Genomic DNA, 27,623 nt, shown 5'->3' on the forward strand with positions numbered 1-27,623 from the left:
AGGCCCGCGTACCGGGTAAAAAAAAAAAAAAAAAAAAAAAAACTTCAGATTCTTGGGGGTTCAGTAAATAAACAGCAATAGTGAGGATTTCAGGAAAAAATGGAAGATTGAACACTTATCTGATAAGGAGTTAATATCCAAAATATATAAGGAACTCATACAACTCAATAGCAAGAAAACATTCAATCCTAGTTAAAAAATGGGTAAAGGACCTAAATTGCTTTCTCCCAAAACCCAATTAAAGGACAGTAAAGGGATTGTTTTAAAGGCTTAAACCAAAAGGAACAAGGAGAAAGTATAGGAGACAATTACCGCAAAATATTGGAAGCCACAATGCAGGTGGGAAGAGTGGCGAATGACATGGCAGCCCTGAATCCTAAGTTAGCTGTGGGAAAGACAAGATTCACCTCATTTTATCCCCCAGATGCCCCCAAAAGGCTGGGAGTAGAAGAAGTACTAAACTAAGCAGGACAGGCTGGATGACTAAGAAGGGCAAAGATCCCTGGATGGCTTCCCCTACTCCCCACACCTGGACTATCTGCCCATCCCCCCCACACACACACACACCAGCAAATAACTGGAGGTTTATTTTCTAGAGAATAAAAGAGAGGGCCTCTAGGGGGAGAATGGCATAGTTGAAGGCAAACTGAATGGGATTAGATGAACATATGCATATCAGATACTGAGACCATCAGCTATTTCCCCTTATTTGGTTCCCAAAATGCTGACAACCAGGTTTTTACCTCCAGGCAGGAAAATGAAAAAACCTGACCAACCCAAGAGAAGGATATTGACATTGGAGGTTCCCTATGGTCAGCCTATGATGAAACTTACAGATGACAAACCTTATGTGTTCACTCAGTGCTCCAATCAGCATTTTAGTCCCCTACCCTCAAACACCTACAGAGAAATCAAGGACCTTCAGGCATCTTTAGAAAGCCCCTAATGCAAAACTGAGAGACCCAAACAAAGAGAAACAAGCAACTTGGAGGACAGTGACCATGCAAGAAGAAGAAAACTTCAAAAAACACCAAACAGATACACACTGAAAGTTCAGAGAATTTATTGCAGTGCTGAAACAAAAACAGTATAAGATTTAAAAAGAGGACTTGAAAGGAAAGAGAATTAAGGATAGAAGGAAAGAAAAAAATTAAAAGGAGTAAGATGGGATATAAAGCTGAGGAAATCTCCCTACAAAGAAAAAAAAGACAAAAACATGAGGGAAAAATAGAAGAGCAGTTCAGAAGGTCCAGTATCCAAGTAACAGAAGCTCCAGAAAAAAGACAACGGAGGAAATAGAAGGGAGAAAATCGTCAGCTAAGAAATTAGAGAAAATTTCCCCAAAGTTAAGGGACCATGAGTTTTCAGATTGAAAGGGCACACAATACCCAGGACACTGGATACAAATCCAGCCACATCATGATGCATCATTATGAAATTTAGAAACCTGAGGATAAAGACAAGATCCTACAAGCTTCCAAAAAGAGAGAGAAAACAAAATTCACATACAATAAGGACATTTTCAGACACGTAATGTTTCAAAAACAATTCACCTCCCACACATTCTATTCTCTGGAAGCTACTAGAGTATGTAAAATAGGCTTCAGAGCTTCCCTGGTGGCGCAGTGGTTGGGAGTCCGCCTGCCGATGCAGGGGACACGGGTTCGTGCCCCGGTCTGGGAAGATCCCACATGCCGCGGAGTGGCTGGGCCCGTGAGCCGTGGCCGCTGAGCCTGCGCGTCCGGAGCCTGTGCTCCGCAACAGGAGAGGCCACAACAGTGAGAGGCATGCGTACCGCAAAAAAAAAAAAAAAAAAAAAAAAATGCTTCAAAAGGAGGTAGTAAACCAAGTAAGAGGAAGACAGATGATCCAACACAGGTTCAAAGGGAATCTGTAGAATAAAGTCTACTTCTGGGTATATACCTGAAGGAAATGAAATCACTTATCTCAAAGATAGACGCACCCCATGTTCATTGCAGAATTATTCATAATAGCCAAGACATGGAAACAACCTAAGCCCCAAATGACAGAGGAATGGATAGAGAAAATGTGATACACACATGCACTCACAGAGGAATATTATTCATTCATAAAAAAAGAAGAAAATCCTGCCATTTGCAACAACATGGATGTACCTTGACGGCATTATGCTAAGTGAAATAAATCAGACCGAAAAAGACAAATACTGTATGACCTCACTTACATGTGGAATCTAACAGAAAAAAAAAAAACCAATCATAGAGAAAGTAGATTGGTGGCTGCCGAGGGTGGTAGGTAGAGGGCAGTTGGGGAGGAAATGGGTGAACGCGTTCAAAGAGTACTAACCTCCAGTTATGAGATGAATCAGTTCTGAGGATGTAATGTACAGCATGGTGACTACAGTTAACAATATTGTACATTTGAAAGTTGCTAAGAGAGTAGATCTTAAAGGTCCTCACCACACATGCACACACACACACACACACACATATATATAGAGAGAGAGAGAGAGAGAGAGAGAGAGATACATAGAGAGAGAGATTCTTATTGAGGTCATTTTGCAATATATACATATATCAAATCATCACATTGAACATCTTAAACTTACATGTTACATGTCAATTATATCTCAATAAAGCTTAGGGGGGAAAAAGAATGAAACACTATGCACAATAGGATTTCTCCCTACGTTCTGCTTTGAACTTTTGAGCTGTTTTTTTGCTGCCCCTCTAGTTCTTGTACCATCCATCTAGCACAGGGACAAGATGAAACTTGTGGAAATAGCAGGAATTGAAACTACTTTCAAGAAAGAACACTGCTAATGGAATAAGAGGTACCTGTTAGATGCCTGCACATGGCCATGGAGAATCCACACAGAGTGCCCAATCACATCATGTCCCAGCACCTTTATCAGAATGTCTGTACCCTCAAGGTGATGTGGGGAGGGCACTGAAAGCCACAGAGGGGTGTGGCAGGGGACTGGAATGAGATTAGCAATTAAAAAAAGTCAGAAACCTTAAAATGACCTAGAGTTTGGGAGTGAGATAGCAAAAGTGATAACAGAACCTGAGTCAAGTCCAGCAAAAGTATTTTAGAACTGCCATGCTCTCTCCTCAGTCTTCTCAGGAAGTTAAATAATAGAAAGAAAAGGATTTGAGGGGGAAATGTATTGAAAACATCCCCCAAACCCATATTCTAAATGTTCAAAATGATTTTCTCCTATACAGCCCTCAAGACTTTTTATTTTTTTAGATTTCTCTACTTAGTGGAGCTCATATGGAAGAAACTGTTTCATACTTCAGGCTTTTAAAGTAAAAGAGTTTTCCAGGCTACCAAGCAAGTCAAAGAGGGGCAGATCATCACTAGGCTGGGCCACATAAGAACTGGCCAGGAACCCACTTCCCAAAGACCCTAGCTGGACTCTTCTCAGAAGCTTCTCAAAGGTCCAGTCCAGTGGGCTTCTTGCCTGACCCTGGGTAAATCTGGAGCCAGTGCTGCGACAACTGAATGCTTCCAGGGCTCTGGGGAGGCTCTTGCTAGTTGATTACTATGAGGACCTGTCTAGTATCCTCATTTGGTAGCAAAGTCTCTTTTCGGTTGTCTGTTCACGGATTATTCCACTGAGTCCAATCTTGCATGAAGAAAGCCCACTGCTACAGGGAGGTAGCTGCTCAGGAAATAGCTGACCTCACCTCAAACCAGACTGCAAAAAAATGCAAATAACAAGGTGGGAATACTGCCCCCAGAAAGCAGAGCGTGCATTCCAAAGACAAAGAGAAATAATTTCTGGATTATCTATTGTTTGGGATAAGTCGACCTTGCGAGGAGAATTGACAAGAGTTTATTTCTCTTGAATATATCCACTGACTGAGTTCCAGCTCTGGAATCTGATTGCAAGGGTTCAATTCCCTGATCCACGCTTACCAGTCTGGGCACACTGCTTAATCTCTCCATGCATCAGATTCCTCATCTATAACAAGGGAATAATCACAGTCTCTACCTCACAGCATTATGTGAGGATTAAGTTAGATAACATATATATTGATAGAAATCTCTAGGCATAGTAATTGGCACATAGTAAGTGGTGAAGAAATGTTAACTGCCGTCATCTTTACAGCTGCCTCCCCCTGTTGCTTGGGCTGACTTTCTGGAGGCAGAGACTAAGAATGTCGAAGGTATGGCTGCCACATGTGCACTGAAGCCTGTGGCCCGATGAGGCCCACATATGGGGTTTAAGGTTGAATGGCATTAAAACACTGTGCACACAAAGCGATCCATTTAAAGGAGAATGACAGCCCAAAGGGGGCATCCTGTATGACTTCATATAGAATGGGCCATTTGGAGACTATTTAAATGGTGTTTACTTTAAATGAGCCATCCTCGATGAAATAGACAGTGAATGCCTTCATTTTCCTTTTTGATTTAATCCACTTGCCCTAGACTCCCTTGCTACACCAGCTGCAAAGCAAAGAGAACATCCTGTGCTTGAATTAACCCAGAGTTTTTCCTCTGCACATGATTTCACGGCCAGGCCAGGCCAGGATTCATTAGCAAGATGCACGGGGAGAGGGGCGGTAGGAAGGGGCCCAGAGGAAGAGGCGCTCCCTAACCGTGCAGGCTTGAGCAGCCACCAGTTCGCCTCCCTTCTGGGCCTCCTCATAAAGGTCCTGAAAGCCTCTATGCCACCTCCTCTCATTGGAACGTGTTTAGGAGAGAAAATTCTTACACTTCAATAGTCTCACTAGTAAGACAGATATAACAAATATTGTTCTTATAATTGTGCTAGCAGCCGCTACAAGATCCAAATAGACATTTTCGTCTTCAAAACAGGACTGAAGGGCTTCCCTGGTGGCGCAGTGGTTGAGAGTCCGCCTGCCGATGCAGGGGACACGGGTTCATGCCCCAGTCCGGGAGGATCCCACATGCCGCAGAGCGGCTGGGCCCGTGAGCCGTGGCCGCTGGGCCTGCGCATCTGGAGCCTGTGCCCCGCAACGGGAGAGGCCACAACAGTGAGAGGCCCGCGTACTGCAAAAAAAAAAAAAAACAAAACAGGACTGAAATTTTCCTTAAAGATGACTGTGTGTTTTGCAAGTACGATAAGAATTTGAGAAGGGTAATTTTTCAAATTGTAAGTTTTGAAAATCCTTATGACTAGAGAGTGTTAAAACAATTACCTTAATTATTTTCTTCATATACTATTCTAAAAAACTGTCTTACGAATTGTCTTGAAGATTCTATCTTTCAGGGGAGGAAAAGTGGAGAGGAAAAAAGGAAGAACATGATGGAGTATTCCGTTCATGGGAAGAGAGAGAACTTTTTATGCTAAACCTGTGAAAAACTTTGCTAATTATTTGAGGAAATTGTTCCTACAAAAAGAAAAAAAAATTAAGGAAAAAAAAATCAAGATACCGTAGTTATTTCTACACATCGATCATGCCTGCTAATAGTAAATTAAATACAAAATTCATGGAACGTCATCGTACTATTCTTAGGGGAGTCTTGGACATACTCACTCAACTCACACTAAAGGCACAGCCACAACACACAAAAACACTCTGCTTCCACAGAGGCAAAAGCAGATGACTTATCTTTGCAAAGTTAAGCATCTCACAAAATTTCTTGTTTTTAAAGAGTTATTGTTTCACTGAAAATTAAAACAGGCACTTAAATTCTCCCTAGTTAAAGCATCCACTTTATCTTTTAAACTCTTCCACTGTAGGTTAGACAAACAGCATGAAGCAATTGGAAACACCAAAAAGATAACATGCTTTTATTTACATATATTTCTTTACTCAATTCTTCTGTAGTGCCTGCTTCTTTCCTACCTCAAGCTTGTTTCTTTCTCTAGCCACTATTCTTAATTTCAGAACTCCCTGCCCAAACTAGTCCATATGTCAAGCTATTTCATTATTTTGGAACATCTTTGTACTACAAACTTAAAATGCTTGATGGTATATATAAGAGCATGTATATATAGGGATATGAATTTATAAGTGTATATAGACACACTATATATAATGTTTTTATTATATATTTTTATATATTTATTATAATAAATATAATAGATACATAACAAGATAGGCAAAGCTCCCAGTTTGGGTTGCTTTTCCTCTTTTGGCTTCTTTCTCTAGTGCTTGGGGCTTTCAGCAAACCCCAGCTTTTTTGTTTCACTACTTTTTGGATGCTGAGTCTACACGTTCTGGTTTTATGAGCTAGTACCACCCTCGTGAATACCCATGGCATGTCTGCCTTTTGTTAGTCCTTTTCCGCTGTTGCTCAAGGGCAAGAACTGGCACCACAACAAAGGAGACGACAGTAAGACGCCCTGGGCTGGTATGCACCAGCACTGCCTGACCGGGGCCATGTGCCAGATCATGCCACCACTTCCCAGGCACTGATGCCACCTGGCAAGGCTTCAGGTTTCCTTTCCTGGCAACATGGTACTGCTTATGGCACAGGAGACCCAGGAGGGAATGGCCTTCAAGATCATTCTCGTGAACCAGGTAGAAGAGTGCCACCTACTGAACCCAGAACACAAGCACCTCCACAGGTTTTGAGGTTTTCCCTCGTGGCTAATGGAATACCTAAAGGAATACATTTCACCAGGCTTGTTATGCCAAGTCTCACCTGCACTCTGCCCTACGCTGTGGATAACCTAGTTCCCCTTAAACTTAAATACAAAGTGGATCAGCAAACTGGACACCAAATCATTCTGTGCCAGATGGTCACAAGTGTGCTTTAGTACTTTACTCACTTGAGAAAATTCATGAATGTCAAGCCTAAAACAAAAATCCAGGGGCCTTCCCTGGTGGCTCAGTGGTTGAGAATCCACCTGCCAATGCAGGGGACATGGGTTCAAGCCCTGGTCTGGGAAGATCCCACATGCCATGGAGCAACTAAGCCCGTGCACCACAACTACTGAGCCTGTGCTCTAGAGCCCGTGAGTCACAACTACTGAGCCCGCATGCCGCAACTACTGAAGCCTGCACGCCTAGAGCCCGCACGTACTCCGCAATAAGAAGCCACCGCAATGAGAAGCCCGCGCACTGCAACGAAGAGTAGCCCCCGCTCGCCGCAACTAGAGAAAGCCCATACACAGCAGCGAAGACCCAACACAGCCAAAAAAAAAATCCATAGCAACAAGAATGGGTATACACACGCCTGCCAGAATCATCATTACACAAAAGAAAGCACGATGACGTCCCCGTTTGCCAAATATGGTAAGTGCAACTCTAGGAGGGCAAGCAAGAACTAGACAAAAAGCAAATCACAAACAAAAGAATGAACTGACAAAGATTTAGAAAGTGCAAGGCATTATGTGAGACCTTATGAGGGATGTAACAGAGCAGAACACAGTCTTCAATCAACAGTAGCTTTCTAAAGAGAAAAGATGCATTCACTCTGTACTCCTACCCCTTGAAACACATGTATGTATACTAGCCCAGTATAAAGTTTCCTCAGTTCAAGAAACAAGGAGCTCTCTCTACTTTGCATTCTCTCTTTGTGAAAACACTTAATCATAACCATTCCTAATGTCTTTTAATTTACCATTTCCTTATACGTAATTCCTGGTCTCATACTGTGGAAGCAGTCTAAATAGTAGTATTGCTCATTTTGAGCCATCAAGAGGAAAGAAAAGTTGGCTTTCAATTGCACACAGGAGGGTCCGAACCCTGAAATCTTGGCTTTTCCCTGGAATTTCCCACACGAAATCAAGAGAGAGAACGTCAGGGAGCTGGTCAGTTGGGCAGGCCAGAGAGTAGCATTTTGCTCAGGATGAGGTAATGTCTACAGTCTCCTACTTTTGCATAGAAAAATGAAATCAGATCCTAAGCAAAGGCACAAATAGTTTTTAACACCTTTCACTTGTTCATATGCTTTTTCTCCTATATTTGGAAGGAGCTTAAATTAGTCAGTCTTGTTCATTTACTTGAGGCTTCCCATGAAAAACATAAGTGGAATGTTTTAATTTTCTAGGAAGTAGACACTAAATTAGACTCTGTGAAAATAAAACAAAATTAAACAACAACCACAAAATTACCAAATTGGGGGAAATAAGCATGTACTACACCAATTTTTTCCTTTCAAAATATACTGAGACTGGAGAAAAGGCATAAACTCTAATCAGAAGCAAAACTAAAGGAATGACCCTGAAATCACTTTTGTCACTATCAGTAGTGATTTTAAATGCTTCTTCCATGAACCTATTACTTCTGTCTGATTACAGAGAACACATTTATTCAACAAATAGGTATTGAGCACCTGTTATATACAAAACACTGTACTGGACATTGGGTCTCTGTGCTTAAGCGTTTAGCTACATTTTGGCAGGGAATATAGGCTGACAATAACACACAGGCTAACATTTCGGTCTGCCCAAATGACATGATGCTGGGGAAGTTATATAATAAAGGAGCTAAATAAGTCAATCTAAATCTATGGCCTTGACTAAGCCTTATTGAGAAAAAGGATAGTGATTTCTCAGCTACTAAGATGCTTATGATGGTCATCACACTACCGTCTAAACCATTAGCCTTCTTCTTAAAAACAGGCAGGAGGGGTCTTCCCTGGTGGCGCAGTGGTTGAGAGTCCGCCTGCCGATGCAGGGGACGCGGGTTCGTGCCCTGGTCCGGGAGGATCCCACGTGCCGCGGAGCGGCTGGGCCCGTGAGCCATGGCCGCTGAGCCTGCGCGTCCGGAGCCTGTGCTCCGCAACAGGAGAGGCCACGACAGTGAGAGGCCCGCGTAAAAAAAAAAAAGTAGCCAGGAGGAATGATTTCCCTCATGTAGTGAGAACTCGGAGGTGCATCGTCTGATTTCCATCCCCTGCCCAAGGGTTGTTATCATTTCTGTCGCTATTATCTGCCTCATTACATTATGCTGCTCCCAGGTGCTTTTCTTCTTTCGGGAAATCAGCTGGTGCCTGGCAAATGTACTAATCAGGTTGACGTGTCACTGTGATGGAAACTGTGACTTGCGGGTTGGGTTTTGCTGCTCATGTTTTCAATGATAGCTCTTCGTTTTAAAGGGCACTGTGCACAACAGAGTGGAGGTCCTATGAGACCAATCTACCAGTCTAGAAAACATGACTTGGAAAGGAAGTAGTAGCATCTTGTATCCACATACCCTTTTTCTCTAAGGAGTGCAGACACATTTGGAGATATTACTCCATCCTCAGAACAGCCATTTTGGGCCTGGCAAAGAGCGTTGTTAATACTCTTGCCTGACTGTATTCTGATAAACCCCAGCTGTGGGCTGCAGGAGGCGTGCAGTATTAGCATAAAGTTCTTTCTGCTGGTGTAGCTCTCTCCTCTCTCAGTTTGAATTGGTAAAGCCTGCTCTATGGTATCATATAAAGTTGTATATAAGCAAATCCCAATTATTATCTACTTTATTATAGCTATGCCCTGAATTGGAAATTCGGAGAAAAAAATCCACAGATACACTGTTGGAGGTATGAACATTTTCCATGAAAATGTTAAAGTCAATTCTTGTTTTAATTTTTGATGGTAATCTTCAAATAGGTAAACAGACAGATGTTGAAAGGATCAGAAGACTTTTTTTCTGTAAAGGGTTAGTTAGTAAATATTTTAGCCTTTGTAGGCTATGCAGTCTTTGTTGCAACTGTTTAACTCTGCCATTGCAGCACCAAATCAGCCATAGACAATGGTTGTATTTCGATAAAACTTTATCTACAAAAACAGGCAGTAGACTGGATTTGGCCAAAGCGCTGGATTATCCAGATACAAATGAGTCCTGACAGACAATTTCAGAGTTCACATCTGCAGCAGTGTATATGATTGCACAGGGACATGTAGCACTGCTTTAATTATTGAGAGATTATGAGAAAAGAACATAAGAATGATGCTTTTGGTGAGTAAAGGCTAAATGACATCACGGCATGATTTGTAAGCAAAAGCTTTACAGCATATGGAAGAAAAGTGGTGGAGAATAAGATCATCATGTGGCTCAGGGTAGAACAGGCACAACGACCTCAAGAGAACCTTCATGGAGCTGTCAGCACCACATTCATATTGTAAGGGGCAGCTTCATTTCAGGAAAATAATAATCTTTTACAATAAACTGAAGTTGTCCATTTGAATTTCATTGATTTAATGGTTTGGTCTGCATTTAATTTAAACTTTTTTTGGTGTTTTAGATGTGTAAGAGTATAGGAATACAAAATTGTTTGGCAGGATTTATTTATATCTGGATAATCCAGCCCCCTGGCCAAATCCAGTCTACCGCCTGTTTTTGTAAATAAGCATACATTTATAGTTTTAAAGATATCATTCTAATACAAATAACTTCAGTCAACCCTGGTGAATCATGAGGGTTTTTTCCCTCTGACAAGAAAAGTAATGCTCAAGTTTGAGCAACACTGCCAAACACAAGCTTTGACATCTGAACTGCGGGACCAAACCATGAATGAGAAAGTATGTCGGCTTGGTGAGGTGGGGGTAGGGAGTGCCACATCGCATCTTGGGAAGCGTAGTTATCATCAGAAGTAAACCAGAAATGGAGGCTGGAGGAGTCCAGCTATCAGTGCCTGCTTGAGACTGCAGTGTTTCATTTACTCAATCAATTCAGCGTGTCAGGGAAACAAGCAGGGAGGGTAAAAAAGATGCTGTGTGGGTCCCAGAGAAGCTCACCAGACAATTCATGAGACACCAAAACCTGGATAGAGGAGCTGTGTGCCTCAGTAACCCTTCATCTGTTGAACAGAGAGGGGATTTCAGGCAGCACACAAGTGGACAGTGAATGGAGCTAAGGGAAATCCTCAGACTTTATCCTGTCTGTTGAAACACCAGAGAGGAAAGCCGTGAGCATGACAGGAAAAAATACTGCAGGATAAAGGTAAAAGAAAACATTGTCCTAAGGACTCAGAGGAAGAACAAGCCTCGGAAATAAATTTACTACAGAAACCAAAACAAGTTTAGAAAAATGGCACTCCCATTATGATACAAGAAGATATAACTTCTGTGAAAAAATGGTAAAAAGCCATGAGAGGACAACAGGCTGAAACAGTGTAACAGATTGAGATCAAAAGACAACAAAGTAACAAAAAAGATAAGGAAGAATTGCAAGGGTTGTTACAATAACAATCTATAATGGAATTACTAAAGAATAAAATGTCTCCATGGAAACTCAGTGGTATAAAGTGTAAATAAAAAATGAAAAGGCAAGCCATACAGTCGGGGAGAATATATCTGTGACACATATCTGGCAAAAGGCTAGCATCTAGAGTATGTAAAGTATTCTTACAGTCTAACAAAAAAACAACCAAAAAAACCATATTAAATAAATGGCAAATGACTTGAAGAGACACTTTTCAAAGGCAGACATAAGAACGTACAATAAGGGCATGAAAGTTGCTCACCTTCATTAGTTATCAGAGAAATGCAAATTAAAACCACAAGATAGTATTTCACCCCAGTTGGAGGGCTAAAATTAAAAGGACTGACAACATCACATGTTTCCAAGGATGCAAAGCTACTGGACTCTCATACACTGCTGGTGGCATATAAAATGATTGAATCACTTTGGAAATAGTTTGCCAGATACAAAGTTAACTTCTCTGAGCCAGCAATTCCACTCTTAGGTATTTACCCAAGTGAAATTAAAACCTTTGTCCACAAAAAGGCTTACACATGAATGTTCACAGAATATTTTTTGTAATGCCCCCTGAAAATTCAAATGTCCATCAACAGATGAGTGGATAAACAAACTAGTTTACTCACATAATGGATTACTATTCATCAACTTTTTAGAAAAGAATAAACTATTGACATCCATAACAATATGGGTAAGTCTCATGCTGAGCAAAAGAAGCCAGACACAAAAGAGTACACACGAATGATGCTATTTACATGAATGTTTAGGAGAGGTAAAACTAATCTATAGATATGGAAATCAGATCAGTGGTTGACTGGAGTGGGGTTAGGGAAGACTCACTTAAGGAGGGATGGCAAAGGCACAAGGGAATTTCTAGGGTAATAGAAATGTTCTACATCTTCATAGGGGTGCTGATTAATTACTTAGATGCATTTTTTTGTCGAACACCATTGAACAAGATGAACTGTGTGCGTTTCATTATACATAAATTATACTGTAATTAAGTTGATTAAAAACCAAGGTACCCACAACCAGCTCCATTCTAGAAAGTTTTGAATTACATAAATAATTTTTTTAAATTCTATGAGCCTAGGCAGAATAATCAGGCTACTTTCAAAGAATTTTTTAAAATGATATCAGATTTCTCCTCTGAAATACTAAGTAAGATATGGTAATGAAAACATTTATAGTCGTTTAAGAGGGAAAAGAAGTAAGAATTTAATACCTAGCCAAGGATTGTTCATAAGTAAACACAACAAAAAGCTCACCTAAAAATGGGAGGACTAAGAAAATATACCACATACCCATCCTTCTAGGAAGAAAAAAAAAATAGTGAAGCCATTTCCCAGCTGACTAGGAGATGACTCAGACTTAAGAGATCAAGAGTAAAGAAAGTCTAAATACTTATTGCAAATATAAAAATATAATTTGAAACTGGATGAAAATGTAAAACAACGATTATAATTCCTAGAAAATAAGATATAATACAAAAACAAAATATAGAGATAGTATGAGTCACAAATCCCAAACTGTATTTATTAAAACTGGAGAATGTGGGTGAGGGAAGTTGACAGAAGTAAATGCCCATTAAATTCTTTATTTGATATAGAATAAAGTCAAGAGCTATTGGTTAACTAAATTGTGAAACATCCATTTATGGAATACTCTATAGTCATAAAAATATTGAGGAAGCTCTTCATGGTCAGATACGAAATTATCTATAAGATAAACTTATTCTAAAGAGGGAAGCACAATACAAAAAAGTGTATAGCATGTTATGATTTGTGCAACAAAAGAGGAAAAAATATACTATACAAAGGAAACTGGTGACCTTGGTTGCCTTGGGGAAGGGTTACTGGGTAGCTGGGAATTAGGAGTAAAAAGGAGACGTTGTAAATTTTTTTGTCCTTTGCTCATTTGTAAATGAACCATGTAAATGTGGCTTATTTTTAGAAATGAAATTTTAAAATGTATGATTTGTTTTGTTTTGACTTTCAGAATCAAATAAACATTCATTGAAGACTTTATCACATGTGTAAATCTAGTTTTTTTATGAAGAAGGCATCACAGATCAGAAAAGATTCAATAAATGATCTTGGATAACTGGTTTCCTATTCGAAGACAAAAATGTTTAGTCCTCATTTCACAACCCTGACCAGAATAAACTACAAACAGATTAAAGAGTGAAATTACAAAAATAAATAAATAAATAAAAATTAAATAAAAATATTAGAACAAAACAGGTGAATCGTAGAGCAAAGAAAGACTTCCCAAGAGAAACCTAACATATTTTATTACATAAAATTTAAAATCTCCTATAGATTAGAAATATTATATAAAATTAAAAGGTATACTAAAAACTGAGAAAAATACTTTTCACAAATATAAGAGATTAATATTTTTATTTTATATATATATATATATATATATATATATATATTTTTTTTTTTTTTTTTTTTTTTTTTTTTTTGCGGTATGTGGGCCTCTCCCACCGCAGAGCACAGGCTCCGGACGCGCAGGCTCAACAGCCATGGCTCACGGGCCCAGCCGCTCCGCGGCATGTGGGATCTTCTCGGACCGGGGCACGAACCCGGGTACCCTGCATCGGCAGGCAGACTCTCAACCACTGCGCCACCAGGGAAGCCCTATTTTGTACATTTTTTAAACAGGAGAATAGCTTACAGATTTATGTAACGTAAGTCTTATGTGACACGGGAGCCTCCACAGGAAATGAAGGCCCGAAGAAACAGACCTGCATACTTTTCTGCTGGGTTTGATGACGAGTGGACACTCAACTCAGGAACAGCCAGATGGAAGAGATGCACGGGGCAAGGTACGTGAGAAAGAGCACGGAACTTCCATGCCCTCTCCAGGTACACAATTCTCCCCACATCTCCACGTGTTCACTAACCTGGAAGTTCCAGTATCTTTATTTTTTAAAGATCCAATCAAATTAGAAGACAAAACAAACTTTTTGAAACCTCACTAACACCTCGATATAAAAATGAGCAAAGGAAATTAACAAACAGGAAATGAAAACTGTTAAGAAACATATAAGGATGTATGAAACCTCATTGATAATTGTAGTAATCCAAATTAAAGAGAGGCCTTCTCTTGCCTATCAGATGGCTGAAACTCCAAGGGAAAGAAGACCTTCATAAACTACTGATGGATATGTAAATTGGTACAACCTTTCTGAAAAACAACTTGAGATATGTACCCAGCCTTAAACAGGTTCAAAACTTTTGACTCAATAATTCTAATTTTATACAAACTGTCTCCCCAGGAATTTAATGCAACTTTATTTATAATAAGAAAAAACTTTGGAAACAATAAAAATGTCTAATAATGTGGAAATGTTAAGTAAAATCTGATACATTCATACAATAAAATATTATGCAGACATTAAAATTATCAACTTGGGGCTCTCCCGGTGGCACAGTGGTTGAGAGTCCAAGGAGAAACCATATTTTAAATAAAGAAATATTACAATTACAGAAATTTTACCTGGCATCAACATGCCCAGGATCTCAACTGAAAGTGTTAATTATTGCAATAAGCAAGAAATTCGCAGACAAAACCTTGATGATGCATTAGCACTTGCCTTCCATCTTTCTTATACACCTTTGGTTCAAAACTTCATGGCCAGGGCTTCCCTGGTGGCGCAGTGGTTAGGAATCCGCCTGTCAGTGCAGGGGACACGGGTTTGATCCCTGGTCCGGGAAGATCCCACATGCCGTGGAGCAACTAAGCCAGGGGGCCACAACTACTGAAGCATGCACTCTAGAGCCTGCTTGCCACCACTACTGAGCCCGTGCTCCACAGCTACTGAAGCCGTTGTGCCTAGAGCCCATGCTCTGCAACAAGAGAAGCCACCGCAATGAGAAGCCTGCACACTGCAACGAAGAGTGGTCCCTGCGCACTGCAACTAAAAGAAAGCCCGCGCACAGCAACGAGGACCCAACACAGCCAAAAATAAAATTAATTAAAAAAAAAAAAAACTTCATGGCCAAATAGTGTACAGAACAGATGCAATACTAGGATGACTCCAGCGGGCCAGCCCACAGGAGCACTGTCGCTCAGAATAATGAATAACCCTGTACAGGCTCCATGACCAAACCACAGATAACTCTACTATAATGGTGTTTCCATGGCACACTTGCCTGCCCAGAAAGTCTTCAACCAAGAGCACCCACTTATGGCCCACAAACCATCAGCTGAAAGCAGCTGCCTTAATAATCTAGGAATTGATAACTCTGGCATGAAGAACCCCACATGCCATGCCTAGGCTTCCAAGTGCCTCTCCCCATCCCGGGCTGTTTTCTCTGACAGGATGTTTTATAGTATGTTCAGTCCAACCCAGCTAATAAAGGAGCTCTTTTAAAGTGGAGAAAAACACTGTGTGTTGGGTTGCTGGGTCCAGCATGTGTGCAATACATAAAGAAGCACAGAACACATGTACAGTACCTTCCCGAAGCTGTGTTGGCTTGGCAGAATTTTCCCCACTCATTAAAACAACAAAAGATGCAGCTGCTCGAACCGTAGCCTGCCATGTTGACATGGCAACGGGTGGCTCCTGGCATGGAAAAAGGGCCCTGTTGTTTATGGGCGATCCCATAGTATAAACACATGGCCTGCAGAAGAAAGACAAAGAAACAAAGGGGGAGAATCTTTAAAATGAGTTGTCACTTTTCTCACCACCATGGTAGCGAAGGTTAAGTTGAGCTTTCAAAGAGAAAATATCTCAGACTTTGTAGCTGGCTGGTTTCAGAGCATCTTGAACTGAAACTACCAAGGGCTGTGTGAATAGCTGAGTGGTAATTTCTCCCAAATGAATTACTTAAACATGTAAAGAGAGTTTTTTGTTTGTTTGTGTGTTTGTTTTTTAAGGGGAAAAATATTTTTTTGGATAAAGTTTTAAATACTAGTCTGCCAAGTTAAAGTTTACATTAACCTTGCCCCTCCCTTTAGGCCCTTAGGCCTTCGAAAGAAAAAAGTTTTAGAGACATTCTTAAAAAATTGTGGAAAATATTCTGGAAAAGAAAATATGTTTAGCGATCACTGAGATATTAATACTTAGAACAAACAAGCCGGTGGTCTCAAATCCAGTGCTGGCGGACAGATACCCCCAATCTTGGAAACCACCACCTCAAAATGGAACCCTCGTGGGAATCCTTGTGTGGAGGCCAAGAACAGGGGTTGGCATATCAACAGGACTGCAGGTCACAACAACCAGGCTTGTGACGGGAAGGCGAAGTGCAGAGCTGTTACCAAAGCAAGTGTAGGAAACCAACGGCATCACATTAGGGCTCATTCTGCTACAGTTAAAAAACACAAACCCACACATACCAAGAACAATCCCTTCCATGATTAAGTCACAGACAGAAATGGAAAAAAAAATCTATGAGATCAAAGAAATCTATTCTTTTAACACCACAGAGGAGAAGGTACAGACTGACCCTCAGGAAGATGTCTTAGGAAAATGTTTCTACTTTTTGCTTTTCAGGAGTTATGGCAAATATGATATAGTTTTAATCAGCTTGATTTATAGAGTAAATAATAGAGCAGAGCACTACCACTCTCGCATAAACTGGTTTTCCTTTTTAGTTAACATTGTTATGACTGAACATTTATTGTGTTCTTACAATAAGCAAGAACACACAGAATGATGGCCCCACTCCATCAGTCAGGGTCCAGGAAGGAAAAAGAAACCAGTCTAGGACTTAATAAACAGAGGTAATTTAATATAGGGAATTGGTCATACAAGTAATAGAAGTGCTGAGAAGCCAAACAGGGGAGAGTGAGGCAACTCAGAGATTAGCCACAGTGGTAAGGAGCTGTGACTCTGCAGGTTGGAGGAGCTACTGTTACTGGGTGTTGCAGGGTCATTTGACAGAAGCCAGAGTCACAGTGGGGAATGTCCAATGGGTGCTGGGACCAGGGAGACTCAGTCATTGATGGAGATACCAAAAGAAGCAGAAAGAGGGGAGTAAATATCTTGTTTCTCACCAACTCTCAAACGTTCCATCAATGCCCCGCATTGGCCAAACCTGACAGGAAGCCAGAAGACGAGGCAGCCTGAGAAATGAGGTTCCTTGTCATTCAGAGGTCATAATAAGAGCAGAAAATGGACCTTAGAGCAAACAGGCAGTCTACCTCCTAGAAGTGTCTATGCTGTGATAACTCATAGAATTGACATGAGGCAGAGAAAGAAGATTAGAAATTCAGAAGACTTTAGTCCTGGCTGGGTTACCAACTCATTAAATGGCTATGGAAAAGTCCCTTGACCTCTCTGAGTCATATGCAAAATGGGGATGGGGGGCAGGTATGTGACTTCTATTGTCTGTTCTGGTCCATAAACCTATGATTATGTCCCAGAAACATAGATACAAGAACAAAGGCAAATTTTCATGGAAGGCCCAGAATCCCCCATCGATTTCAGTGAGTGATGAGCTCCCACCCTGGTCCCCTTGGATCCCTGGTTAATTGACTTAGCCTTAGTTAACTGCCCAACTTCAGGTTGTTTGAGAACCTAATGACAAAGTTGCCTAAAGCCACCTCCTCCTAGGCGGGGCTGCTGGTTGTGGTTGCCTGGGGTGGGGGGGGGAATGCTTTAGCAGCTCAAGTTCTGAAAATTCCACCTGTTTTTTCCCAAAAGCCCCATCTTAGGGAAGGATCCCAAGAGGAAACGTATGGTCAGTGGAAAGGGAGTATATTGCCACTGGCCAAATGGCAGGTATAACTCCTCTTCCTCTGACCATGGCAGCCATTGAGAATCAAGGCTTTCTTTCTCACTGAAGCAGAATGGATCCCACAATTTTGCTCAGCTCATGAGCTTTAGGAATCCACTTCCAATCTAAGTAGACTTGTGGAGATAAACCTATTTGTGATGCTCACAGGAAGTGGGAGGCCCTTGCCTAGAGATCGCCTAAGACTTTCTCTGCCTTGTGCACAGGGGAAGCTGACCCCATATTATGGTCCTAAGTCCTAGGGTATTTAGGCCAAGTCTGAAAGTATCTGTGCTCTCTTGCCTTTGCACGCAGCACCTCATTTCCCTCGGGTGACTCTGGTGCTACAGGTCTTCCCTTCCCTGCACAGGGAGCAAATCCTCCCCCAAAAGACTGGCTTGCCCAGATGTTTGCTCTCCTTCCCCCGATAAGCTTGGGTTGGAGGTCATGCTGGTATATTATTATGCATTCCACCTGTGCCCTTAGGTATGTGGTCTCCAAGGCTTCCTCCATCAGCCTCCCTACCTCTTTCCAGAAGAAACAATCAGATTTGAGATGAGGTCATATGTGAGAAACACTGCAGAGGAAGAATCAGAAGGACATAATGATTTGCTGCAGGAAAAGGAACAGAGGTCTCTCTGAGGTAACCAACTTTCAAGATGGACCCCAATGACCCCTGTCCCTGGTATTCACACCCCTGTGTAGCCCCCTCCCACATTGTATCAGGTTGGCCTGTGTGACCGATGGCTATGGCAGAAGTGATGTCACTTGTGAGATCAGATTATTTAAAAATCTGTGACTTTTGTTTTAGGGGTTTTCCTCTGTGTCTCCTCACTTCCTCAGGACAGGGCAGGGGGGGCCATGTCATGAGGACACTCAGGCAGTCTATGGAGGAGCCCACGTGGTAGGAACGAAGGCCTCTAGCCCACAGTCAGTGAGGATCTGAGGCCCGTCAACAACCTTGCACGTGAGTTTGGAAGAGGATCTTCCAGCTCCAGCCAAGCCTTGAGATGTCTGTGGCCCCGGCAGACAGCTGACTGCTACACTGTAAGAGATCCTGGGCCAGAACAACCCAGTTAAGCTGCTCCTGGATTTCTGACTCTCAGAAACTGTGTTTAAGTTTTGTTCTTTTAAGCTGTTTAGTTTTGAGGTAATTTGTTATGCAGCAATAGATAACAGAATTTTCTCAGGTTTCTGCCTCAGGGGAGAAGATGGATCATGAAGCTATTAAACAAGAGAAGAAACTAAGGGTACCAAGCAGGTCACAGGAAGGGACAAGGGAGAAGGAGAGTTCCTACCTGTTTAATTTGCATAGAAAGGGCTTTACACACCATATGGCAAAGGACACTTGTACGGACACAGAGACCTCAATTTCCTAACCCCAAACAGTATAGTGTCCAACAATGGGACTGAGTGTCTGAAATTAGATCTATCTCAGAAATTTAGAAATGATGATGTTATGAAGTAGTAAGTTACTGAGGCTGCAGGCAGATCTGAGTCTGGGAGGTGGGGAGGGAATCCTTCCATTGACTGGATTTAAAAAAGCATGTTATCACCATCATTTCCTCCCCAGTTCTCTATTATTTCCCCCTCTAAACAGCCTAGTTCTAGATATTTTGTTCTAGAGTTTTGTCCTGATCCCCTGTCATCCTCTTGAAGGCTCATTTTGCATTGGCGCCTGAAGTTTCCCACCAAGGGGATTAGATGCCTGGCCAGATCCCAGGAAGCTCTCACCTCCAATCCTCCCACTGTCCCCACAAGTCTCTTTCTCTCCCCTCTTTATATGGCTGGGGCATCCTTTCTGCCAAAGTCTATATGTTTTCTTTCTAGCTTTCCACTTGGTCTCTAGAGCTATAACTCTGAAAGTATAGATCCATTCATCTGTCTAAAAGCCACACCCATAAATATACCCTTGTCTGATATGACTGAATCACTTTCTTATTGGAATGTTTTCAGAAATAGGAAAACAATCCTAGGCAAAATTTCTTGAAAATGTAGATTCCCTTCATGTTCCCAGTCTACTCCCTTCTTGGCCTTTTCTTCTTTCTCAGCTGCAGCTTCACTCCTCCCTCCTCAACACACTCAAACAGAGTGCCAGTGACTTCATAACCGATGGCGTTTTCAGCTTTCACAATCTGATATTCTTATGCATGTCATACGTCATGGTGCAAATGTCTAAAACAATCTAAAGTTAAGTAACTACATTTTAACAGGGATGAAAGCTTTAATCCCTGGATAAAGGTCTAGTGGCGGAATTTTGGGCATCCGACAGAAAGTGGAGAACTGGTCGACATAAGGTCTTCACGGAGTTAAACCCTCCTGAAAATCATACTCTCTACGTGGTGACTCCTACCACACACACATTCCCCACCCCTCCCTCCCCCTGCCCCTGTGTCCCAAGAGGGGAGGAAAATCTATGTGCATTTATAAACATGCTCTGCAGTTATCTGGGTATGTAATCACCGAAAGAAATGCAGCTGTGTTTATTCAACATGCACAGCCTTACACCTCGGCCATGTTGCTAAAATGCTTATGGGATAGATGTTTAGGCGCCAGCCTGCAATTCTGATGTTTATAACTTCATTATTTCCCAACTGAACAATTTCTTCCAACATGAAAAGGAAAACTCTCTTTCACCAGGGCTCGTTCTACATGCCCTGGGATACCCACCCGCATGGAAGACCCCCCTGGAGAGCCCAGACTAACTGCACAGGAGTTGTGGGAATGGGAGGAGGCCACTGAAAATCAGAAAGAAAACAGGGTAAGATGGGGGTCACAGGCAGGCCCGTGGCTTGTTGCGTTGAAAGAACTTCTAAATTGAGGAAGAACCTGTCAGAGTTACAATTACTTCAGCTTCTTGTGTGTATGCGGAATAGTCAAATGAGGATAAGATACACTATGCTGCTATGGTCTGAATGTGTCCGTCCAAATTCATATGGGAAATCTTAATGCCCAAAGTAATGGTATTAGGAGGTGGGGTCTTTGGGAGGTGCTTAGGTCATAAGGGCACAACCCTCATGAATGAGATTAATGCCTTTATAAGAGGCCAGACCGAGCTTCCTAGCCCCTTCCACCATGTGAGGCCGCAGCCAGAAGTCGGCAGTCTGCAACACAAAAGAGGGCCTTAACCAGGACCTAACCATGCTGGCATCCTGATTTCCAACTTCTAGCCTCCGGAACTGTGAGAAATAATTTTCTCTTGTTTATAAACCATTCGCTCTGCAGTATTTTGTTGTAGCAGCCCAAATCGACTAAGACATCAACTAAACTAACATGTTTGCTTGTCTTTTTGGGAGGAGCCATCTTTAAAGCCATCTATAAAACTTGTAGGGAATAGATTCAAACCATATATTTTCTTTATTTTCAGTTTACTATATGCATGTCTTTTTGCGGTCGGAGTGAAAGGGGGTTATTTTTAGTTTAAAAAAATGTTTCAAGTTTCACCACTTTCCATAAAAATCACCCATTTTCAGAGACTTGATTATCACAGATCAACAACTGGGGAGAGGGCTGCTTCAACAGACTCGGGTAGGAGGTGATGAGCCCCCTGTTGCTGTGGGTGTGGCTTGATGGGATGTTTTCCCACACTGATCTGGTCACTGGAAGCCAGGGGACCACAGATGTGACAGCTCAGTGGGTCAGATTCTTTTATAAACTCCCCAGAGTTACAAAGTCTTCAGGCCTCCTCTAATTCCTTTCCGTCTGTACTCCTTCCTGCACCCGATCTTTTTTATGGCTCCATGTTCTCATTAAACCTAAGTTACAATTTCCATTGTAGGTAAGAAACCCTCTTGCTTTCTTGTTACACAAAAACCAAGAGCAGACTACTAAAACAGGAAGTGTCAACCACAACTCTCTCTCACCCCTATACACACACACACACACACACACACACACATTCTCACACACACCCCTTCTTTATTATCATTCTTCTTCATGGCACAGTCACCAAAACTGTGACTCACCAATCATAATAAACATATATGGCAAGTTCAAGGAGAATGCTGCTTTGACTTGGATAGATTTTGTGTATGGTCAAAATGGACTGGACTGAAAGTGGCTTTGAGTCAGAAAGTCACCTCTCCTTTAACAGAGGTGTTTTGGGTGCAAAATAAGCAAGCTGTTTGTATAGGCAAAGATAGTACTTTTCATCTGGAAGTCCCTTGTGAGTGTAGGATTTCATGTATGGAAAACATTTGGAGGTCCTCTCACGGAATTTTCTCATTTTACACACGAGGAAATTAAGCTCCAGAGATGTAAAATGACTTATCTGAAGTCACATAGCTAGTTGGCAGCCCAGCTCTGAGTACTCAGTTCTCTTGGCTCTCACTTTTTAGATTCTTTTCAACACTCCAGGCTTTTGGTTATAGGTCATTTTGATTTGTTATCTTCTGTTGATGTTTGGTGATTCATGGTTTTTTGTTGTTGTTGTTTGGTTGGTCATTTTTGTTACTTGTTTAAATTAAGACAGTCCATCATTGCCTTTTCTCGCAAGACTCAACTGGGATTCTGAGAAATAGAGATCCATCTAGACAGTGCAGCAAGGGGATAAGGAGGCTGAAAAGGAACACTTCCAAACATTTTCATGTTTGGGATTATCAATTCCTCATTTGCAGTTATACTATGATATTATAGAATTAATGGGTATTTCCCCTCCAGTTCTCATGAATTTTACATTGGTTTCTTGATGCAAGTAGGGGGGAAAAAAGGTATTAATTACAGAAATGTTCATTTTAGACCTGAAATCTCTTCTAAAATATCTTCTGCTCATTCTTTTAATTTTAAAACTTAATAGTAAGATACAAAACAATGAAACTATTTTCGTGTTTGTGTGTGTGTATGTGTGGTAGGGGGACATGTTTTAACATCTGGTTTCGATATCAAACTAAAAATACTCCAAAGGTCTACATCGTCCTTGGTCCAACAGCTGAACAATAAATATAATTTAAAAAAATCATTCCCTCCTTAGTATTTTGCCAACATCATTCTGGCTTTGTCTAAAACAAAGAAACATCATACTGATCTAGGAAATTTTAAATTTTAATATCACTTTAAGTTATAATGTATTTTCCTAGTCAGCTACCTTTAACAATGACGCAAATAATTATAGTTTTTAAAATAAAATTCCTATGTTTAACTGAATTTCCCCTCCATTCAACTCATGTTCAGTGATGTCATCAGCTTAAGCAAGATCTCCTAGACCACTTGGCTGGTTCCACAACTATTATAATGATCCAAAGGGAAAAAGGAATGGGTTAACAGAAAAAAATGCTTTGGTTTTAAATAACATTTTATTCACTGGAATGGAAAAAAGGCAGGAAAATGCAGAAAGTACATAAACTTTGAATAAAGATTTCCATTTTTTTAAAGATTTTTTTTCTTAAGTATGTTGAGGCTCTAGAATCAAAAAGATATTAAGGCCTCTTCCTGTCTAGCTTAGCAAGTACACCATTACACATTCTTGACTGTTCCAGGTCTCACCAAAATATTTTCAAAGGGCACACATACTCACACACCACAAAAAAGAAAACATTTTTTCCAAGAAGCATGTATCATATTGTTAAGTATGTGGTTATTTCATCAGTCAGTTTTAAAGGTCACCTAAAATCCAGTATCTGAATGATGGAGGCAAGAAAGAGCACTTAGGTTCAAGAGAAGCCAGAACCCCACAATGGCTAAAACAAAGTAAGAAAATGTAGTTTTGTTTGTTTGTTTGTTTTGCGGTACGCGGGCCTCTCACTGTTGTGGCCTCTCCCGTTGCGGAGCACAGGCTCCGGACGCGCAGGCTCAGCGGCCATGGCTCACGGGCCCAGCCGCTCTGCGGCATGTGAGATCTTCCCAGACCGGGGCACGAACCCGTGTCCCCTGCATCAGCAGACGGACTCTCAACCACTGCGCCACCAGGGAAGCCCAGAAAATGTAAAAACAAAGTAAGAAAATGTAGTTTTTATATTTCCAGCTATTTCATTTTAGAACTAGAATAACAATGAGGAAGAAGAAATGATTAACAGTGATTGAAAGAAATACTCTTTTATAGCTGCAAGTACATTTTCAGTTCTTGTCCAGAGAACACTGCTACTTGGTAAAAATGGGATGAGAGCTCTTATGCAAGAGGAATTTCAGGATGGAAAGATGATGATTTTTTTTCAAATTTGAAGTTTATTCTTTAATGAGTTTTTTATTTTATCAGTTTTAGATTTATTTTTAAAAGTACAAAGATAAAACACAGTCCCCATATATCCCATACCCAGTTTGCCCTACAACTTACATTAGTATATTTGTCACAGTTGACACATTATTATTAACTAAAGTCCAGACATTAACTAAACTACTCAGATTTCATTAGTTTTCCTCTAAAGTCCCTTTTCTATACCAGGTTACTACATTAATTTTAATCATCATCCTAGGCTTCTCTTGGCTGTGACAGTTTCTGAAGACTTTATTTATGTTGGCCTTCAGAGTTTTGAGGAGTACTGGTCAGGTATTTTGTTGAAAGTCTGATTTATCTCATGTTTTTCTCTTGGTTAGACTGGGGTTATGGGTTTGGGGGAAGAAGGTCACAAAGATGCCATTTGCATCACACCATACCAAGGGTGCATACTATCAATGTGACTCATCACTGTTGATGTTAACTTTGACCTCCTTGCCGAGGTCACGTTTGTCAGATTTCTCCAATGGAAATTTACTTTTTCCCCCTTTCCACGCTGTCATCTTTGGAAGGAAGTCACTATGAATAGCTCACACTTAAGGAGTGAGGAGTTATGCTCTACCACGATAAGGGCAGAGTATCTATATAACTTGGACTTCTTTTGCACCATGGATTTGGCTATTCTCCTCCATTTGTTTATTTAAGTCAATCACTGTTTTATATTAGTATGGACTCATGGATATTTATTTTATACTTTGGGTTATCATCCAAAACTATTTTTTGTTTTGTTTTGTTACTTTTTTTTAACATCTTTATTGGAGTATAATTGCTTTACAATGGTGTATTACTTTCTGCTTTATTAAAACTATTTTATTTTGTTGCTCAGTTTGAGTCATTAGGACTTCTTTCAGATGGCTCCTTGGACTTTGACAGACACACGTAATTCCGGGTTCTTGTTGCTGCTATTTGAGCATTTCCTTATTTTCTGGCACTATAGATGCTCCAGCTTCATCTTGCATGTTGCCTGCCCCAGTCCCAGCCGTTTCTCCAAGAAGCCCTGGTTCCTTTACTGGAGAATGTATTAGAAGCCAAGATCCAGGCGCTAGGGTACACTCACTGCTTCTAAACCCACTCAGCTGACAAACAAGGAAATATATGTGTGTATGCTATCACTTGCAAACAACCATATCTATAATTATTTCTATATGCAACCATCTGTATCTATAGTATGCTAAACATGAGTTCATAGTGATGTCTCCAATTCTAATCCATTTCCACATGGATCATTCTAGCCTCCTCCCCTTGCTCATCTGTAATCTCCCACTTCAGCAGTGAGAAACCTGGCTCCCATCACTTGCACCCATTTACTAAATTGCTCAATTCCAGGATACATGTACAGTGGTACCAGTATTGTTAACCTGTACCCCCATGGGAAACAACTCTATCAACTACAGTACAGTATTTATGTACAGTTCCTTTTGCCTTTAGCCTTACAGATTCAACTCATTTCCAAAGTTACTTAGGTCAGTATCTTTTTCCTCTACTCCCTTCAGTGAGGTTGTTTCATACATTTTTAATATAGCTAGATTGTTCTGTCACATTTTACATTTCATCCTAGGATCCTCTGACCTCTTGATTGTTTATTTACATATTATCAAACAAAATAACAAGTTTTATTCTCAACAAAGGGTAGGATAAGAGTGGGAAGGGGAGAAGCCACCGATGGAACTTGAAAGGAAAAGTACCAGTTTAGAGCTTTTCTTAAGTTTCTGTCTAGTATCTGCTTAAAAATAGAAGTTTATTGAAAGCTAATATAATTTGTTTTTTTAAATGTATTGAAATCTTTGCATACAATAAAGGACATGGTAAAAATCAAAAGTAAGAAACATAGCTCCCTTTCACAATTAACACATGGATTTTCGTAGGAGCTTTCAGTAACTTTATTCAATTTTCCTACTTGTAAAATGGGAATAAAAAGTTTCTCATCCAGACTAAGAATTTATAGTAGGCATATGGATAGTATTCTGCCATTCAAGGATAAAAATGTAACCACTACTTTAGTTTAATAAATGTAGACTCTATGCCTTGAAGGAAGTAAGCTCTACCCAGTTATATTTTTCACACAATTGTGAAATTTTACATTTTCACACAATTATATTCATAAAGCATTGTAACCCTGATGATTACTATTTGCTCATATCACTAAGCAATTATTTCTGTCTAGTAACCTGGGATCCTTGGGCATTTTAAGTCCTTACAGTATCCAAACAGTTACCAGTATATATCTAGATTTATTCTTAAGCATGTGGGAAAATTTATATAGAGAGATTTGGTGGTCATTCATGGAAGATTATCTTGACTATAATAAAATTCCCCAAAAAAAAAGAAAAGAAAAAGGAGAAAAAAAATCTTTGAAGATTAAAAAAATTTTTTATCCCTGTAAGACTGCATAAATGCCATTTATTTACTAACATATAATCACAAACTTCCAAAAATACACCTTAAACTCCTGCTGTGATCATGTGTTTTACTGAATTTTCAGAAAAGGAGACATCAAGAGTAAATTCAAGTCAACCTTTCAGGAGCAAAATGTGCCCACGGACCTTCTGAGTTTCTTTAAGGAAACCAGCATTTATCAATAACTCATTCCTACTCAACACTTTACATGCAGTGTAATTCACAAGTCTAATCTCTTTCTTTGTAGTAAGCACTGAGAAGAAAGCCATGTTTGAGGCCATTACTGAGAATTTCTTCTAAATACTGTCGATAGTTTCTTCTTCCCCGTTATTCTAATTCAAAAATGAAATATCTGAGAGTATAAAATCTAGAATTTCCCAGTTAAATATTCAGAGACAGTATATTGTCAAATCTTACTGAAAAGCCCATCTTCAATAATTTCAAAAAATTCTGAAGATACAGTAGGAACACCTATTTCTTTCCCTCACAGACTCCCAAGAATATCAAACAAGTTATTCTATAGATAAGTCACTATGCTTTTGTACTGATGTAAATTTGCACCACCCCTGCACTATCCCAAAGGCCACCTCAGACTCCAGCAGAAATGACAGGAAGCAAACTCATTCTGAGCAGGGAGGGAGACCAGAGCAGGAGGTAAGATTAGAGGCAAAGAACGGGATAATGAGAGCTCAAAGTCAAAGTGATGGCTTTCAAAATATGATCTAGAAGGTTTTTTGGGGGGTGAGTTGGGGGAGAGATGTAAGCAATTCACCAAGACCACTGCCTCCATTAAGGGAGTCCAACGCTATAAAAGAAGACGCTGAAAACAAGCTCACAGAGATGAACGCTCCTCCAACCAAGATCTGCTATAATTATTGTATTGCTTTGCAGTACATTAGCACAAAGAAATAGGTAGAATAATGAGGAATCAATAAAGTTTGATTTGAAAATTCTCAAATTCTAAAAACCCTGAACAACTGTTAGAGGACAGGCAAGAAGAAAAGAACAAATGACTGCCTAAATACCCACCCTCTGAACATCGATGCCTCATCAATTCCTTCTCCCCACACAAAAAATCAGCAGTCTCCTTGGTGTCAGATACCCAGAATCATGGCCAAAGAGGCAAGTGTGGACTCAGCAGGACTGACTGTCACCCTCAGAACCAAATCCTTCCAGTGTTTGAGGGTTCATATTACA

The 27,623-nt window shown here is 40.5% G+C and overlaps 1 protein-coding gene across 18 annotated transcripts in view; it reads right to left on the minus strand.

The window, feature by feature from the left end:
- AOPEP (aminopeptidase O (putative)) overlaps positions 1–27,623 on the minus strand; it is a 372,968-nt gene that overhangs the window by 288,274 nt on the left and 57,071 nt on the right. For all 18 annotated transcript variants that reach the window (XR_012332455.1, XR_012332454.1, XR_012332452.1 and 15 more), the window contains exon 3: positions 15,561–15,727. Coding sequence is in view for 13 of the 18 variants with exons in the window: in XM_033857859.2 (XP_033713750.1) it covers positions 15,561–15,727 (167 nt within the window). In the remaining 5 variants the exon portion in view is untranslated. The remainder of the gene's footprint in view (positions 1–15,560; positions 15,728–27,623) is intronic.

The sequence above is a fragment of the Tursiops truncatus genome, chromosome 6 (assembly GCF_011762595.2).
Source record: "Tursiops truncatus isolate mTurTru1 chromosome 6, mTurTru1.mat.Y, whole genome shotgun sequence".
In the NCBI taxonomy this organism is placed as follows: Eukaryota; Metazoa; Chordata; class Mammalia; order Artiodactyla; family Delphinidae; genus Tursiops; species Tursiops truncatus.